Here is a 16,913-nt window from a genome sequence, read left to right on the forward strand (position 1 = left end):
AGTAATCTGCTTCCCTTGCAGATTGATTGCTTATGATCTAGTATGTGCCTAGTTTTAATGGGGTATTCCACAGGATTTGCCATAAATGAATAGCACATGTGGATTACACAAATCTTAAGAGCGAGGCTCGTTTTGTAGAGCAGTCGGTAGAGAGGCAGTGAGAATTCCCATACAAATGAATGGGGCCTCTATCCACGGTCAGGAATTTGTTTGAGGTGGATGAGGTACCCATTGCGGTTCCTGTGGATATGCCGTAAATATACCAAATAGAAGTACCCCTTTAAAGTGGTATGCTGTTTTTAAAGAGTTTTTACCATTTTTTTTTCAACTGATGGGTAGATTGTTAAAGGCCTGACTGTTGGGAACCCAATTGATCACTGAAAAGAGGATTTAGATCACCCTCTATGATTGTAAAAGTTGTAGAACACACGGACTACCACATCTTTCAATTTGAGACTGGAAATGATAACTGGGTGCAGTTTTGGTGATCTTGGTTATAGCAGTCGGCCTCAACTATTTACAAGTTTTCACTAGTGATGAGCGAGCACTACCATGCTCAGGTGCTCAGTACTGGTAACTAGTGATGAGCGAGCACTACCATGCTCGGGTGCTCAGTACTGGTAACTAGTGATGAGCGAGCACTACCATGCTCGGGTGCTCAGTACTGGTAACTAGTGATGAGCGGGCACTACCATGCTCGGGTGCTCAGTACTTGTGACTAGTGATGAGCGAGCACTACCATGCTCGGGTGCTCAGTACTGGTAACTAGTGATGAGCGAGCACTACCATGCTCGGGTGCTCAGTACTGGTAACTAGTGATGAGCGGGCACTACCATGCTCGGGTGCTCAGTACTGGTAACTAGTGATGAGCGGGCACTACCATGCTCGGGTGCTCTGTACTCGTAACTAGTACTGAGCACCCTAGCATGGTAGTGCCTGCTCATCACTAGTTACGAGTACTGATCACCTGAGCATGGTAGTGCCCGCTCATCACTAGTTACCAGTACCGAGCATGGTAGTGCCCGCTCATCACTAGTTACGAGTGATCCGGGCATGGTAGTGCTCACTCATCACTAGTTACGAGTACTGATCACCTGAGCATGGTAGTGCCCGCTCATCACTAGTTACCAGTACTGAGCACCCGAGCATGGTAGTGCCCGCTCATCACTAGTTACGAGTGATCCGGGCATGGTAGTGCTCACTCATCACTAGTTACGAGTACTGATCACCCGAGCATGGTAGTGCCCGCTCATCACTAGTTACCAGTACTGAGCACCCGAGCATGGTAGTGCCCGCTCATCACTAGTTACCAGTACTGAGCACCCGAGCGTGGTAGTGCCCGCTCATCACTAGTTACCAGTACTGAGCACCCGAGCATGGTAGTGCCCGCTCATCACTAGTTACCAGTACTGAGCACCCGAGCATGGTAGTGCCCGCTCATCACTAGTTATAAGTACTGAGCACCCGAGCATGGTAGTGCCCGCTCATCACTAGTTACCAGTACTGAGCACCCGAGCATGGTAGTGCCCGCTCATCACTAGTTACGAGTACTGCTCACCCGTGCATGGTAGTGCCCGCTCATCACTAGTTATCACCGATCCAAGCAATAGGTGAAAACTAGATACATCTGTTAAAATACTCTCCATTAAAACATGGTCTATGGCTTTTTATATCTTTTGTAAAGATTGTTTTCTGAGTCATAAATTCTATTTTCACCCCATGAGTGCTGCATATACCAATAACTGTGAAATCAAGGTGTAAAATATAAAAATAACTTTCCAACTGAACCAGTTTATATGAATAATTTTTCCATTTACCAGACAGTTGTGATTCTACCAAAGAATCAGCAGCTCTATAGCCCACTCTATCTAATGGACATGACAGCTACTGCACCCCAACAAGAAGTTTGATATTTGGTCATCTAGTCTCATAGCTTTAAGTGATTCAGCTAAAGTAGATCATCTTCTGCTATCTCTGTTGTTTCTTGGATTTTTCTCCCTGGGTTATTGTCTATGCCCATGATAAATACTAACCTTGTTCTAATAGGTGACTGATAATAACAGTATTTATTTCTAGTTAATGAGACGGACTCCTTAACGAAACGGAGCCCCTTGAAAGCCATTTCAAATTTCTTTAAAGGTGACTTCAAGCGAGATGCAAAGGAGCCAGGTTTGGACTTTTGTCATCTGCTCCAGGAACAAGTTAATCGGTTCTGATTGTTGCTCTGTCTCTGGCTGCTCCTCATTAGTTATTGATTATGGTTTTGTGTCACTTTAAAAAATCTTCCAATATTCACTGGTGGAGAATATGATTTACCATAAATTTAAGAGGTGCGTTCCCCAGTCTGTACCTGGCTAGTAACTATCTAATCTCCAAATTTTCATGTATCTCATATTTAGCCCTTTTGATCGCTTTCTTGGCAAACTTTTTCTGTAATGCAAAAAAAGTTTTCCAATAGGATTTGATCAGTGTTAGATATTTTTTCCTTGAAAAGGAGCCATTATAGTCCATGGGTTGTAGGTGGAATTGCTGTATTGATGCTCAGCTCCATTAAATGATGCTTATAGGCGCCAAGTAAATAAGTAACTCGCCACATGACTTTGATTGCTGTTATTTGCGAGGTTTTTCCATCTTGATGTGGTCACAGGGGCTCGTGCCTGCCGTAGGCTAAATTTTTTGGCAAAATGTAAACAAAAAATATCCCATCTGTTCACCTTGTCCAGGTATCGATTAATTTATTAAGGGTGCAGTGCACGGACCGGCTCCTGGGTGAAAATAATAGGGTAGAAAGCAGACAAACATCCATCAAAAGCCATGGAAAAACTATAAAAAAATTATTAGTAATTATTACAGTATCAAAAAAGAAAAACTAAGCACTCCTAAGCCTACGCGTTTCGAGCACATGCTATGATTAAGACTCAAAATGCGTAGGCCTAGTGCGTTTTATTTTTATATTTTTTTTTTCTTTTGATATTTTAATAGTTAATAATATGTTTGTTTTTATCCATGCCTTTCTGCCTTCTACCGGATCAGTTAAAAAATGTGCCAAATTTATTTTGAGGATGTAGATGGCATTGAGTAAAGAAGGGGGAGCCCTATGGGGGTATAATACTGTGTGTGGGGGGCTGAGGGGATATCATGCTGTTTTCAGGGGTCACTGTGGGGTTCCTTAATAATGTGCGCAGGGGAACTGTGGGTACATCATTCTGTTTTGGGGTCAATGTGGAGGGTATCATATTATTTGCAGGGGAGGGCATTTTTTTGGGCGTCATACTCTGGGGTATTGTAATGGATACATGGGAACATAAAGGGGCACTACTTCTGTATGTGTACTGAAATTCATGCCCCTCTCTCGGTCTTTAAAAGTTAGGAACTATGTTCTTCTCTGACTGTGGCTATGCACCTTAATGTGGCCTATTACAGTGAACCTTTTTTTTGTTGGGGAGGGAGGGTGACCCAATTAGGACTTTTGCTGTGAGGCCCTTAGATTTTTATGTGCCCCCCTGTGGCAATAACTTTGCTTTAGAACTATATTCAGTGATGAATTAGAAAAGCAAAAAGTTTTTCAGCTTATCGTAAAACTGTCTATAGAATAATCCTCATGCAGGGGAAGGAAAAAAAACAAGACCGCAAACCCAGTATCAACCGATGTACAAAAAAAAAACAAGAAATTGTAAAATCCAGCCCCAAAAAATATGAAAAAGTGAAAGATAAGCAAAAACATTTATTGAAGAATATTAAAAATGGAATTGTCCTAAAATTAGGGGTACATACCGTGGAGACATGAGGGTCAGTGGGTGCTCTCGTCTGCTGGCCTATCTGTCTTCAGAAAGACCGCATGGACCAGGGTTATCCCACTGAACACTCGCACGTCTTCCCCTTGGGCAGAACACTACTCAGACTACACAGGGTGAGAGAATTACTCAGTAGTAAGACTTTATTGGTTTACCAACAGGCAAAAACATATCGTACATTCCCTGCAAGAACAAAAGATGGTTCAGCGACAGTCTCACCCTGGCCGCCAGGGATTAGAATCTTTGTGTCTTCAGGGATTCCAGAGCTCATTATCTCAGCCAGCACCAACTGAGAGGAGACAGCGACAAGCTTTAGGAATCTGACCTAGCACAGCAAAATGTAGCAAGGTATCCAGGTAGTTCCAACCTGGGTTCTCCAAGCGAATTTGTGGGCTCAGCGTTTAGCAGTGAAGCAGTTCTGTGATCCTCCAGCTGGAACCGTGGATCCTAGGCTGAAGTCATGTAGAATGAATCTTAAAGCAGTTCTGTGATCCTCCAGCTGGAACCATAGCTCCTAGGCTGAAGTAATGTACTTTAGAATATCCACCCCTGACCCTCATGTCTCTACACATACCACCCAAAAACTTTACATGTTTCAGACTATAGTCGTTAGTCATACCTATAACTAAGGACTAGTTTATGGTCTGAAACCCATAAGGGTGATATGTACCCCCAATTTTTTTATATTTTTCACTTAATGATGTTTTAACTTATCGTTTATTTTCTCATGTTTTTTTTATTTTGGTGCATGATGTTACAATTTCTTGTTTTCTGTACATATACTCCGTGATGGCCAGATTCGATTTGCAATAGTTTGATTTTTTTAATACAGCGCTTATTTTGCCGTCTGGATGTGGGTAATCCAAAGCTCCTATTGAGGGAATCCTATAGGCAATAGCATATGATCTATGACCGAGCGCAAGTGAATCACATCTAGTTCTCCCTCCTCTTTGCACGTTTTCTTAGACTGTGATCTACATCAGAAGTCCGCACTCTGTGCAGGGCGGCTAGTGTTACAGACCCCGTGGGAACGCACCTGAGATGCAGCAGGCTATCCTGTTGAATGGTGTCAGCTGACAAGTACTATACTGATAATTGCTGGACTGAACATGGAACAATCGGGGCCTTGTGTACAGAATTTAACAAGGGAACAAGATTGGGAAGTGAAAAAGTGTGGATATCACAGGGGAATATGGACCAAGAGCTGTGGAGTGTAAATCTGATGCAGGCTGCAAATCCACCCAATGTGTTCTGTGTTCTTCTGTTCTTACCATGATATATTTTATAGATCGCTTTATATGAGAAAATTATTGTATGAAACAAAGTATAATAACTTCCAAGCCAAAAAATCTAGACATGAACAAAGTGTCAACTATGGCCCGAAAAGAAGTTTGGCTATAGGGCCTCTCATACTGGGCAAGTTCAGGCTACCCACTGGATGTTTTCGGGGAGTAGGTAACTGGTACTCAATAGTGAGTACAGCAAATAAATCTAAAAGTCACAGATGCTTTTTTGTAGCCGTTTCGTTTTATGCCACAGTGAGTTAAAAACCCAGAATAAATGAATAATGTGGCTACTATTATACAGAATTTTTATTTGAGGACCACGCCCAGTTGGCTAAAATAGATTTATATCCAAGTAACAGTAGGCCATATCTCAGGAACTCCTAGGCTGAAGTAATTTATAATGAATCATGAAGCAGTTCTGTTATCCTCCAGCTCGAACCATAGATCCTAGGCTGAAGTCGTGTAGAATGAATATTGAAGCAGTTCTGTGATCCTCTAGCTTGAACCATAGCTCCTAGGCTGAAGTCATGCAGACTGAATATTGAAGCAGTTCTGTGATGCTCCAGCTTGAACCATAGCTCCTAGGCTGGAGTCGTGTAGAATGAATCTCAAAGCAGGTCTGTTATCTTCCAGCTGGAACCATAGATCCAAGGCTGAAGTAATGTAAATAAATCTTGAAGCAGTTCAGTTATCCCCCTGCTGGAACCATGGATCCTAGGCTGAAGTCATGTAGAATGAATCTTAAAGCAGTTCAGTCATCCTCCAGCTGGAACCATAATCCTAGGCTGAAGTCATATAAAATGAATCTTGAAGCAGTTCTGTCATCCTCCAGCCCGAACCATAGATCCTAGGCTGAAGTCATGTAAAATTAATCTTTAGAAAACAACTGTGGAGGGAGAAAGCACAATAGGGTCTTATATAAAATAACAGTAGGATCAATAAAGGTGTTCAACTCGCCTACTAGGGTTGTGAGAGGCACAACTCCTAGTGAAGCTTTAAGATGGCGAAAGCAGCAGCCAAGGAGATGCCATGTGTAAAGGAGAATGAAAGGGTTGTTTGCCGCGCCATCACCAATGACCCGAATTGATTACGAACTGTCTCAAAAGACAGTTTGATGTTCCTAATGTCCTGATGAAGGAGATGGTTAATCCCTGAAATGTGTTGACTTAACATGTGAAAGAAATAAAGAAATGGAATAATCAATTTGTGTCATTGGTGATACCGCGGCATACAACCCTTTCATTCTCCTTTACACGTAAAATGAATCTTGAAGCAGTTCTGTGATCCTTCAGCTAAAACCATAGATCCTAGGCTGAAGTCATGTAAAAATGAATCTTGAAGCAGTTCTGTGATCCTCCAGCTGAAACTGTACCTCCTAGGTTGAAGTCATGTAGAATATCCACCACTGACTCTCTGGTCTCCACATATAACACCCAAAAACATTACACATTTCAGACTATAGTAATTGCAAGTGGCCAGTAGTCTTTTAAGAACCACCTACTTTTTAAACCGAAATTACTTTAGTGTTTCATGTACATGCAACAGATTAATATCTCAATTGCAAGTCAGTAAAGATGACCTCTGGGATTGAGGGTGTATAATAATAATATAATAATATCAGTATAAATTAGAACTTGGCAGTCCCATGTCAATCTGTATGTTGCAACCTTTTCTAATCTTGGTGCCGGCTTCCTTTATTGGGGATTGGCTTCTCGGAACGCTTGCTGCTGCTTTTTCCTTCGCAATCATTATTTTGGCTTTTGGTTTCGGGGCTCGTTTTCCAATAATGACTTTGATCTTTTGGTGATTTTAATATATTTGAAATGTATGTAATGAAAAAGCTTTCTAGTAATACCAAGGACTGCGCTCAGTAAGACCCCCGGTGCCTGGGATGCAAAAAATGACGACTTATAAGGCGACTGTCCTGGTATTATTACAAAATCTGCTCTCTATGTAATACCATAAAGACAAAGACTGGGCCGTTCTGCATTCATTCTCTTGGCCTCTTCTTTTATGATACGTACAGATGTAGTAAAACTCAGGTCTTAGGGGACATTTTTTATTTGCATGTATTTAGTGCTAAAAATTATGTTTGCAATTCTGCTTAAAGTTTTGCATCATTTGTCTCCTATAGCCTCTGTGTTGTGCTGTCTATTGCTCACTGTGAAATGAGTTTACTGAGAATCCATCAGTGAGCCCGTTCTAAAAGGAGAGTTTGCAGCGCTTTTTATCTCCCTCTTTTTGATCTCCTCTCAGCTGATTTATCATTGACCACATCAAAGTTGAATACGCAAGACACACAGAGCCTGTAAAAGCCAAACAATGCAAAATTTTTTAATGAAGTCCAATTGTGAAAATTTTTTAGCCCAAAATGCATGCATTTAAAGGGAGTTTGTCAGTAGGATCCACCATCCTAAGCCGTTTATATGGACATGCAGGTCATATAAAGTTGACTAAAATGATACTTTGATATCTGTGATCCGTGTTATGATTCAGGGACCAAGGAGGATCAAAACATGATCAAAACATGCGGAATCCCAAATGGTAACAGAGTGGCTGGAACCTTAACGGACTGCACACCTAATCCTGACACACAACTAGAAGTAGCCGTGGGACGATCCTACGATAACCTAGACGCCTCGAGAAAGCTGGAGAACTAAATATTCTTACAGATAGAGATCTAAGAAAGCTAATCTGCCTCGGAGCAGTCCCCAAAGAGAGATATATAGCCCCCCACATGTAAAGGCTACGGTGATATAGAAAACCACAATACAAAGCTAGAAAAGACAGATTAAGCAAAGGTGAGGCCCAAACTATCTTTATAGGAAAGGATAGGAAGGAGCAACTGTCTGCAACCGTAGAGAACACGAATATATACCAGCACTTCTGATATGGAAAAACCCTGAGACCACACGGCCTCTCCCCCATTAGATCAGCACTCTGATGTTACTTGGATCCAAAAACACTAATACAGATGAGGGACTGAATTAATACCAAGCATGACAAACACAATACCTTGCAGAATCCTGGAGCTAAGTATACAGACACTCCCAGCAGGGAATGATCCCATTCCACCAAGAACTCCACACAGACAAAATAGGAATCAAGCATTAACAGAAAAAAACAAGAACGTGGAAAACAAACAGCAAAGGTAGAAAGATCACTAATCTGAGGAGTTCTGGTAGTGAGCAGGGCTGGTTACAGAATGTCCTTAATACACAGGAGACCATTGAGCACCAGCAAGTAACAAGAGAAAACTACTCAGTTAAATAGGCCAATCTGACCCTGATTGCCAGTCCTCCACAGGTGTGTGGCTTTCATTCCACACATCAACTGCGCCGCCAGCACTGACCACAAGAGGGAGCCCAAAACTGGAAAACTTATTCACAACAGATCCGGTGTCTTATTCCAGAGAAATCCACAATTTTCTTAATATGTAAATGAGCTAAGATCTATGGGCTGGATATAGATGTCTGAGAATCTGCCTCCGGAGCTTATTTTACATGAAAAGGGGAGTTACCAGTGTGAGACATGTAGGTCAGGAGAACTGACTGTCAGTCATTACATGGCTCACACTGGTATCTAAAATAAGCCCTGGAAGCAGATTCTCGGGGAGATCTATGTTCACCCCATAGATCTTAACAGTTCATTTACATATTAAGAAAAATATAAATATTTCTGAATAAAACATCTGATCGTAGATATCAAGGTATCATTTTATCTTACTGACAGATTTCCTTTGAAAAAATGATTATTTTTAACCTTTCTTGGATCCTTATTGTGGTACTTTGATTTTTATTATATGGCTAGATCAGCTTTGCTACATCTGTAATTTCTAAATGGTTTCCAATTTCCAAACCTTTTTTCCAAAAAAAAAAATATTTTTTTTTTAATTCCTATGTATATTAGAATGACTATATCCAATGGATATCATGCAGATGAATGATTTGTGTTTAATTTTCCTGGTTGACGATCACTAAACTGCAGATATCTGATGTCAGACATAGAAAAACAATGGTTACGTAAAAGATGTATGACGACTAGTAAAGGCAGAAAGTGGAAGGATTGTCCATAGCAGCCAATTAGTTTTTAACGGTTGCATTTTTGGAACTCTTGCATTGCAGGAATCCAATTAACCGACTCATTTTTTTAACTGATTTTTAATCTCATCTGAACCAGTCTTTTCTGGAGATGTTTCGCCATTTTAGCAAAGTCTCCTTCTGTGGCCATTGTCCTAAGATCTCCGTTCTTGAGGACCAAATGGCAACAGAGCGTATTGGAAGTGCCGAGCACGACATGAGCTCAGTTCATCCATCGCATCTGTCAAAAATTGAGATTTCCTTCCTGGTTTCCCCCATCTGTGTGTGACGCACCTTGTACAAATCTCAAGATGATTGTTGAGTTTTGATTGGATATTTATTGCTTATTTTAATTCCTAGGGGTTGTGGAGCCGGTGGATATAACCGAAAATGGAGATGGGACACATACTGTGGCCTATACCCCTAGTGTAGAGGGTCCGTACACTGTGTCAGTCCAGTATGCCGATGAAGAGATTCCTCGGAGGTGAGTGATATGTGATATGCTTAAAGGGATTGTCTCTTCTTGTTTTTCAAGAGCACACCGCTCCCCTGCTTGCTGGGGGCAGTGTGCTAACGATTAATTAACCGTTCAGACCAGCAGCAACTCTGCACCGCTGCTACCAATTGTCTGCTCGCTGATGCTGCAAGCATAGTGTACTGTAGCTTCAGAACAACGCTTACAAGCTCTAGAGGAATGAGCTTGTAAGCACTGCTGTCCTTGCTTAGGAGACTGGCCACTGCTCAGTACATTGACAACAGCCAGTAAACAATAGAATTAAAAATCTTAGTTCTTCAGTTTTAAAAATAAAGTGATTTGCACAAGTTGCTTGTTTCTACTAGAACTTTGCATTTTTACCTCTTAAAATATTGGGAATAACCCTTTAACCCCTTAATAAACTGTTCTAGGTCACATGCTGGGTGTATGAAGCAGGTTGCTATGCGACCATGAATCACCCCTACTTCCTGTAGAATGCTGTGCAAACACAAATTGTCCCTACTTCCTGTAGAGTGCGGCCGAGACCTGCCCCTACTTCCTGTAGAGTGCGGCCGAGACCTGCCCCTACTTCCTGTAGAGTGCGGCCGAGACCCGCCCCTACTTCCTGTAGAGTGCGGCCGAGACCTGCCCCTACTTCCTGTAGAGTGCGGCCGAGACCCGCCCCTACTTCCTGTAGAGTGCGGCCGAGACCCGCCCCTACTTCCTGTAGAGTGCGGCCGAGACCCGCCCCTACTTCCTGTAGAGTGCGGCCGAGACCCGCCCCTACTTCCTGTAGAGTGCGGCCGAGACCCGCCCCTACTTCCTGTAGAGTGCGGCACCGAGACCCGCCCCTACTTCCTGTAGAGTGCGCCGCCAAGACCCGCCCCTACTTCCTGTAGCGCGTGACAAAACAGGCCAATGATGACAAAGTAGACGGATGACATTTTGAAGTGATCTCATCATTTGTTATTGTATCAGGAGCCCTGTTGTGACCACAACATTTTTTCCTATTTTCCTTTTTATCCACATTTTGTGAAATTGTTGATAATCTTTTTTACTTATTGTCCCTCTTGGTTGACTTTTCTTTTTATTACATTTTTTTTTTTCTTCCCGTTTTCTTTCCAGTCCTTTCAAAGTTAGGGTTCTTCCTACCTATGATCCCAGCAAGGTGACGGCCAGTGGTCCGGGCCTCAGCTCACAGGGGGTCCCCGCCAGTCTTCCTGTTGACTTTGCTGTGAATGCGAAGGACGCCGGATTAGGAGATCTCTCCGTTCAAGTCACTGTAAGTCATTTTTATGGGTTTGTAATATTTGAAATGATTTTGCTTACTTCCCACACGCTTCAAAAAAAAAAAAAAAAGAAAATGCGATCTATTTATGCCCTGATGTCTTCTATATTTTCCCAATGGGATAACACCACATTACTGTAGTCAATATTTCAATACTTTTAGATCAAACAATTTATTAAACCCTTGGGGGTTTTCTTTTTCTTCAGTCATATATGACCATATGTGTCCATCGGTGCCCAAAGCGTGGGATTTCTTGGAATTGGTTTTATAGAGAAAGTTTGGTTCTTGGCCCGGGTATGGTGCATTATGGAGGCACCATATGGCGGTGCAGACCACTAGCGGACAGAGACAGAAGAGGACCCTGTACAAGAACAATATATGGGCCCTTTGCAGTCCAATAGCGCCTCATAATGCACAATTCCACTGTTTTTGAGGTGGTAGTGGTCCCTTTAAGTCTTGGTCTTAACACAGGTTGAACGAACCAATGATATGTTCACCCCCAGTGCACACAATACCTTTTAGATCTATAATTTAGAACCATAGGGACTTCATATTTTGCTTAATATTTCCCAGACCAGTGTCATGAGTAGATCTCACTTGGGGGAGACCCCGCGTGAATCTGATGTCTGAAGGTCTCAGTGCCTTTCTGGTGGCAGGTCCACTGCAGTGATTTAATAACCTCTCCTGCCTGGCTGCGGGCTGTAGCTGACAATCTCAGGTGTGGCTCTTTGGGATCACTCCCCTTCCTATTTAATTTATGTGATGTGATCACGTGATGCCTGTGATAGAAACTGAATCCCTCATTTCTATGTGGTCCACCCTGAAAGACGCCTGCTCTGGAAGTTTGTCTTGTGTGCAGCAGCGGTGTTTGCTGCACTTGAAGCCGCCTCCCAGTGTTTTTTCCTTTGCATGTCTATTTCCCTTGTTTGTATTACTTTCCTTGTGTTTCTATATTGTAGTGGTGAATCTAGTGATCTCGTCAGCCTGCTCACTAGCCAGGGTGAGGTTAGGGCCAGCTGAGGGTCCAAGGTATCCTGGTCGCCGACAGTTTGAAAGAACCTGTATAAGGACACTAGGAAGTTCAGGAGTCAGTTTGAGGTGACTTCAGGAGGTGTCCCCTCACCTTTCTCCCTAGCGGCAGGTACCTCCGTTGTATTGTGACCCCCTGTGTGATGTAACATCTTCTGGAGAGATTACCAGGTACAATGTAAACCCTGCTAGTCACGTGTGTGACAACCAGTTACTAGCTAAAGGCGTATTGCTTATCCCCATGATGCACTTTAAATGACAGATGCGGACCAAGATTGATACCCATCTCTGGAATTGGATCTTCAAACATCATTCATCTGACCTGGTGAGCCAAGGGAGGTGGCACACTTTTTGGGTGTTTAACACCCATAGAAGTGAATGGAGAGAGGTGCGCACGTGCACAGCCACCTCTCCATGCAGACATTTTTGGAAGACTCCTGTTGGAGAACCCTCATTTTGGAGATAAGTGGAGTTCCTACCTTTTGGAATGTCGCGTTAATGTGACTGCTTTGTTGTTATGCTCCTATGGCCCTTTAGTATTTGCCGCAACCAACCAGGATCACAAGATACCAACCCAGTGGGGGTCAGAGTCTTTGCTGATTTAGTTGGCCCCCACCACTCTTAAAATAAACCAGCGGTATGGTGATCCTGAAAAACCCTTTAAATCTATGCTAAGGAGCAGATTTGGAAAAATGTAGCAATTAAACCTCCAACCACTACAAAGATTTTGGGTAAATAAGAAGTTCTCGAGATGGCCGTATGTTTCCGATCGTTGCGAGTGTCGGCCATCGCAGGATGCTGGGGATTTAATGCTGCTCCCTCGTGGTAGTTACAAAGTGTAAATCATGTATAATGAGAAACATTGCTGTTTGTTTAGGGATTAAAGGAAAACTTGGAGCCTAGGGGATATTCTCCGAAATCTGTGTAGATGGACAAAGAATACACTCTGGGCAAATTCTCAAAACATGCGGCTGTAACTGAAGATGATGGCTCCGCGGCTTCCAAGGGAGCAGTCATTTTCATTGATGTTTGTTCTATTGTAACAATATTGTGATTTGGGTTGTGTTTCTTTAGCTGTTCGCGACACTGTCATGTGTATGTCATTAAGGTTTGGGAGGTTTATATTTTAAGTGTTTTTTTATATCCTTTGTTGCTGCTAGGACCAGGAAGGTAAACCAAAGAAGGCGCAAATCCTGGACAACAAGGATGGAACATATGCCGTATCCTACCTTCCCGATAAAACTGGCCGCTATCAGGTGGCTGTCAAATATGGAGGCGATGACATACCCTACTCTCCTTACAGAATAAGGGCAACGCCCTCCGGAGATGCCAGCAAGTGTACCGTTGCAGGTATAATCCTACATTATGTCTCATCAGAAAATTACCTGTTGGTAAATATTATGTTTTTAGGAATTTTTGCTGCGCTTTATTTTTTTTATGTTGCCACCTATATTAAAATACATTCCTGAAATCCTGCAGTTTACACTGGAAATTGAGCTAAGTAATATCCTGACACCTCTTCTTCTGTGCAGATCTCTTTCAGTCATCTCATTATCATCACAGGCAGAATTGCTTGAAACGGCAAATAAATAAAAATAAATACATTAAAAAAATAAAAATAAAAAAAGTGTATGTATGTGTGTGTGTGTGTGTGTGTGTGTGTGTGTGTGTGTGTGTGTATATATATATATATATATATAATATATATATATAATATATATATATATATGTGTGTGTGTGTATATGTATATATGTGTGTATATGTGTGTGTGTGTGTATATGTATATATGTGTGTATATGTATGTATGTGTATATATGTATGTATATATGTATGTATATATGTGTATATATGTATGTATATATGTGTATGTATATATATATATATATATATATATATATATATTATGTATATATGTATGTATATGTTTATATATATATATATATGTACAGTTAGGTCCAGAAATCTTTGGACAGTGACACAATTTTGGCGAGTTGGGCTCTGCATGCCACCACATTGGATTTGAAATGAAACCTCTACAACAGAATTCAAGTGCAGATTGTAATGTTTAATTTGAGGGTTTGAACAAAAATATCTGATAGAAATTGTAGGAATTGTCACATTTCTTTACAAACACTCCACATTTTAGGAGGTCAAAAGTAATTGGACAAATAAACCAAACCCAAACAAAAAAATTTTATTTTCAATATTTTGTTGCGAATCCTTTGGAGGCAATCACTGCCTTAAGTCTGGAACCCATGGACATCACCAAACGCTGGGTTTCCTCCTTCTTAATGCTTTGCCAGGCCTTTACAGCCGCAGCCTTCAGGTCTTGCTTGTTTGTGGGTCTTTCCGTCTTGATTGACTTGGCCATTGCAGAATGTTCCCCTTTTTTGCACTCATGAACTCCTGGGTAGCTTTGGCTGTATGCTTGGGGTCATTGTCCATCTGTACTATGAAGCGCCGTCCGATCAACTGTGCGGCATTTGGCTGAATCTGGGCTGAAAGTATATCCCGGTACACTTCAGAATTCATCCGGCTACTCTTGTCTGCTGTTATGTCATCAATAAACACAAGTGACCCAGTGCCATTGAAAGCCATGCATGCCCATGCCATCACGTTGCCTCCACCATGTTTTACAGAGGATGTGGTGTGCCTTGGATCATGTGCCGTTCCCTTTCTTCTCCAAACTTTTTTCTTCCCATCATTCTGGTACAGGTTGATCTTGGTCTCATCTGTCCATAGAATACCTTTCCAGAACTGAGCTGGCTTCATGAGGTGTTTTTCAGCAAATGTAACTCTGGCCTGTCTATTTTTGGAATTGATGAATGGTTTGCATCTAGATGTGAACCCTTTGTATTTACTTTCATGGAGTCTTCTCTTTACTGGTGACTTAGAGACAGATACACCTACTTCACTGAGAGTGTTCTGGACTTCAGTTGATGTTGTGAACGGGTTCTTCTTCACCAAAGAAAGTATGCGGCGATCATCCACCACTGTTGTCATCCGTGGACGCCCAGGCCTTTTTGAGTTCCCAAGCTCACCAGTCAATTCCTTTTTTCTCAGAATGTACCCAACTGTTGATTTTGCTACTCCAAGCATGTCTATCTCTCTGATGGCTTTTTTCTTTTTTTTCAGCCTCAGGATGTTCTGCTTCACCTCAATTAAGAGTTCCTTAGACCGCATGTTGTCTGGTCACAGCAACAGCTTCCAAATGCAAAACCACACACCTGTAATCAACCCCAGACCTTTTAACTACTTCATTGATTACAGGTTAACGAGGGAGACGCCTTCAGAGTTAATTGCAGCCCTTAGAGTCCCTTGTCCAATTACTTTTGGTTCCTTGAAAAAGAGGAGGCTATGCATTACAGAGCTATGATTCCTAAACCCTTTCTCCGATTTGGATGTGAAAACTCTCATATTGCAGCTGGGAGTGTGCACTTTCAGCCCATATTATATATATATATAATTGTATTTCTGAACATGTTTTTGTAAACAGCTAAAATAACAAAACTTGTGTCACTGTCCAAATATATTTCTGGACCTAACTGTAGAAGGTCAATGCCCGAGTCTGCCGGTGTTGTTCCCAGACACCAGGGAATCTCTCAGGAGAAAGTCAGAATCAGCAATGTGAATAGGACCTGACGCCGCCATGACAGCCGGCGAAGTTAAAGAAATTCTCCGTGTGACAGTCATCAAACAAAAATCCTGTAAATATAAAATAAAAGCCGTCCGTGTAGCAAGGGAACAGTAATAAGTGATGAATCTTTCCTTGGTGTCCCGGACATAATGTGACTTCTTGCGCTAATGTTATCTGGATGACAAACGCATTAATCCGTGCAGTGAGATGGAGGAAACGTATATTTTTCTGTTATTTTTGACGCGTGGGGGTGGGAGTGTTTCCCTCCTGTAACTTACACCCTCAGCTGCCGGTTTTCTTCCCTTCTAAATTCCTGTCCTTTGTTGGATTTTTATTGCGTGCAATCCTATCTTCTCGCCCCGTCTGTTTTCCCGGCCGTTTGCCCCTTTTTTTTCTGCTTTGCAATCCCTTGTATCCCTCTCGTAATATGTGGACATTTGAGCTGTACCTGTTCCTCTCCTCGCCGGCTTTGTTCTGCATTCCTCTAAGGTTCGCTCACATACGGCCACTTAATAGGCTGAGAAAACACAACCTGACGCATTGTCTCACCCAAGTCTCCATTTCCCATCACTACGTGAGAATTCCTGTAAAATTAGCGAAATAACAGACGCCAACCGAGGAGGAAAACAAGTCTGTGTTATCCCAACGTGCGGCGTCTCCGAGGGTCTCACCCTGCTTTATCAATCCTCTACGGTTACAGAATTGTCCTCAGATGGATACTTCTTTTTTTTTTTTTTTTCTTTTTAGGAGCTTTTATCATGAAAAAATGTTAAATTCCATTTCATGAAGTTGTTTTTGTGGTTTCTTTCCTGATTAATCCCCTAATTATATTGAAATCCTAATCCTATCCAGTAGTTTGGGGTATCCTGTGATAGCAAAGGGGGTAGGTGATGATTTGGGGTGTGGACACAAACGTTTTGGGTAGTCAGGAAAGCCGTAGATTATTGAAAAGGTTAATTGATATCAATCGCTTTACACCAGGTGCTTTTATAGATCCAAAATTCTCTGATGAATAGTTTCCGGACATTTGTTATGGCGATACAGCCCCCGTATGTAACTTGCGATGACATTACCGCTAATGGTAATGTACCGCCCCGTGCTCGGCTGCAGCCGAGACGCTCGGATCCGGGCTCGCTGGTGGGTTGCTCAAGCGTCTCCGGACCCGGGGGCCCTGTGATCACTCCGATCTGAAAGGGGCTGGCGTTTTAGGGGACTTGGGTGTACGGCCGTAGCCGTGTTTAAGTTCGTGACACCACCCACGGGATTTGTTGAAGGTGGACGCCACCGCTACGGTTTACAGGGCACCCGGGGGAGATGTTGCGCA

The 16,913-nt window shown here is 42.3% G+C and overlaps 1 protein-coding gene across 6 annotated transcripts in view; it reads left to right on the plus strand.

Moving 5' to 3' along the window:
• FLNB (filamin B) overlaps positions 1 to 16,913 on the plus strand; it is a 390,880-nt gene that overhangs the window by 323,130 nt on the left and 50,837 nt on the right. For all 6 annotated transcript variants that reach the window (XM_075321342.1, XM_075321343.1, XM_075321337.1 and 3 more), the window contains exons 26-28: positions 9,520 to 9,643; positions 10,760 to 10,916; positions 13,112 to 13,301. In XM_075321342.1, the coding sequence (XP_075177457.1) occupies positions 9,520 to 9,643; positions 10,760 to 10,916; positions 13,112 to 13,301 (471 nt within the window). The remainder of the gene's footprint in view (positions 1 to 9,519; positions 9,644 to 10,759; positions 10,917 to 13,111; positions 13,302 to 16,913) is intronic.

This window comes from Anomaloglossus baeobatrachus, chromosome 8, assembly GCF_048569485.1.
Source record: "Anomaloglossus baeobatrachus isolate aAnoBae1 chromosome 8, aAnoBae1.hap1, whole genome shotgun sequence".
In the NCBI taxonomy this organism is placed as follows: domain Eukaryota; kingdom Metazoa; phylum Chordata; class Amphibia; order Anura; family Aromobatidae; genus Anomaloglossus; species Anomaloglossus baeobatrachus.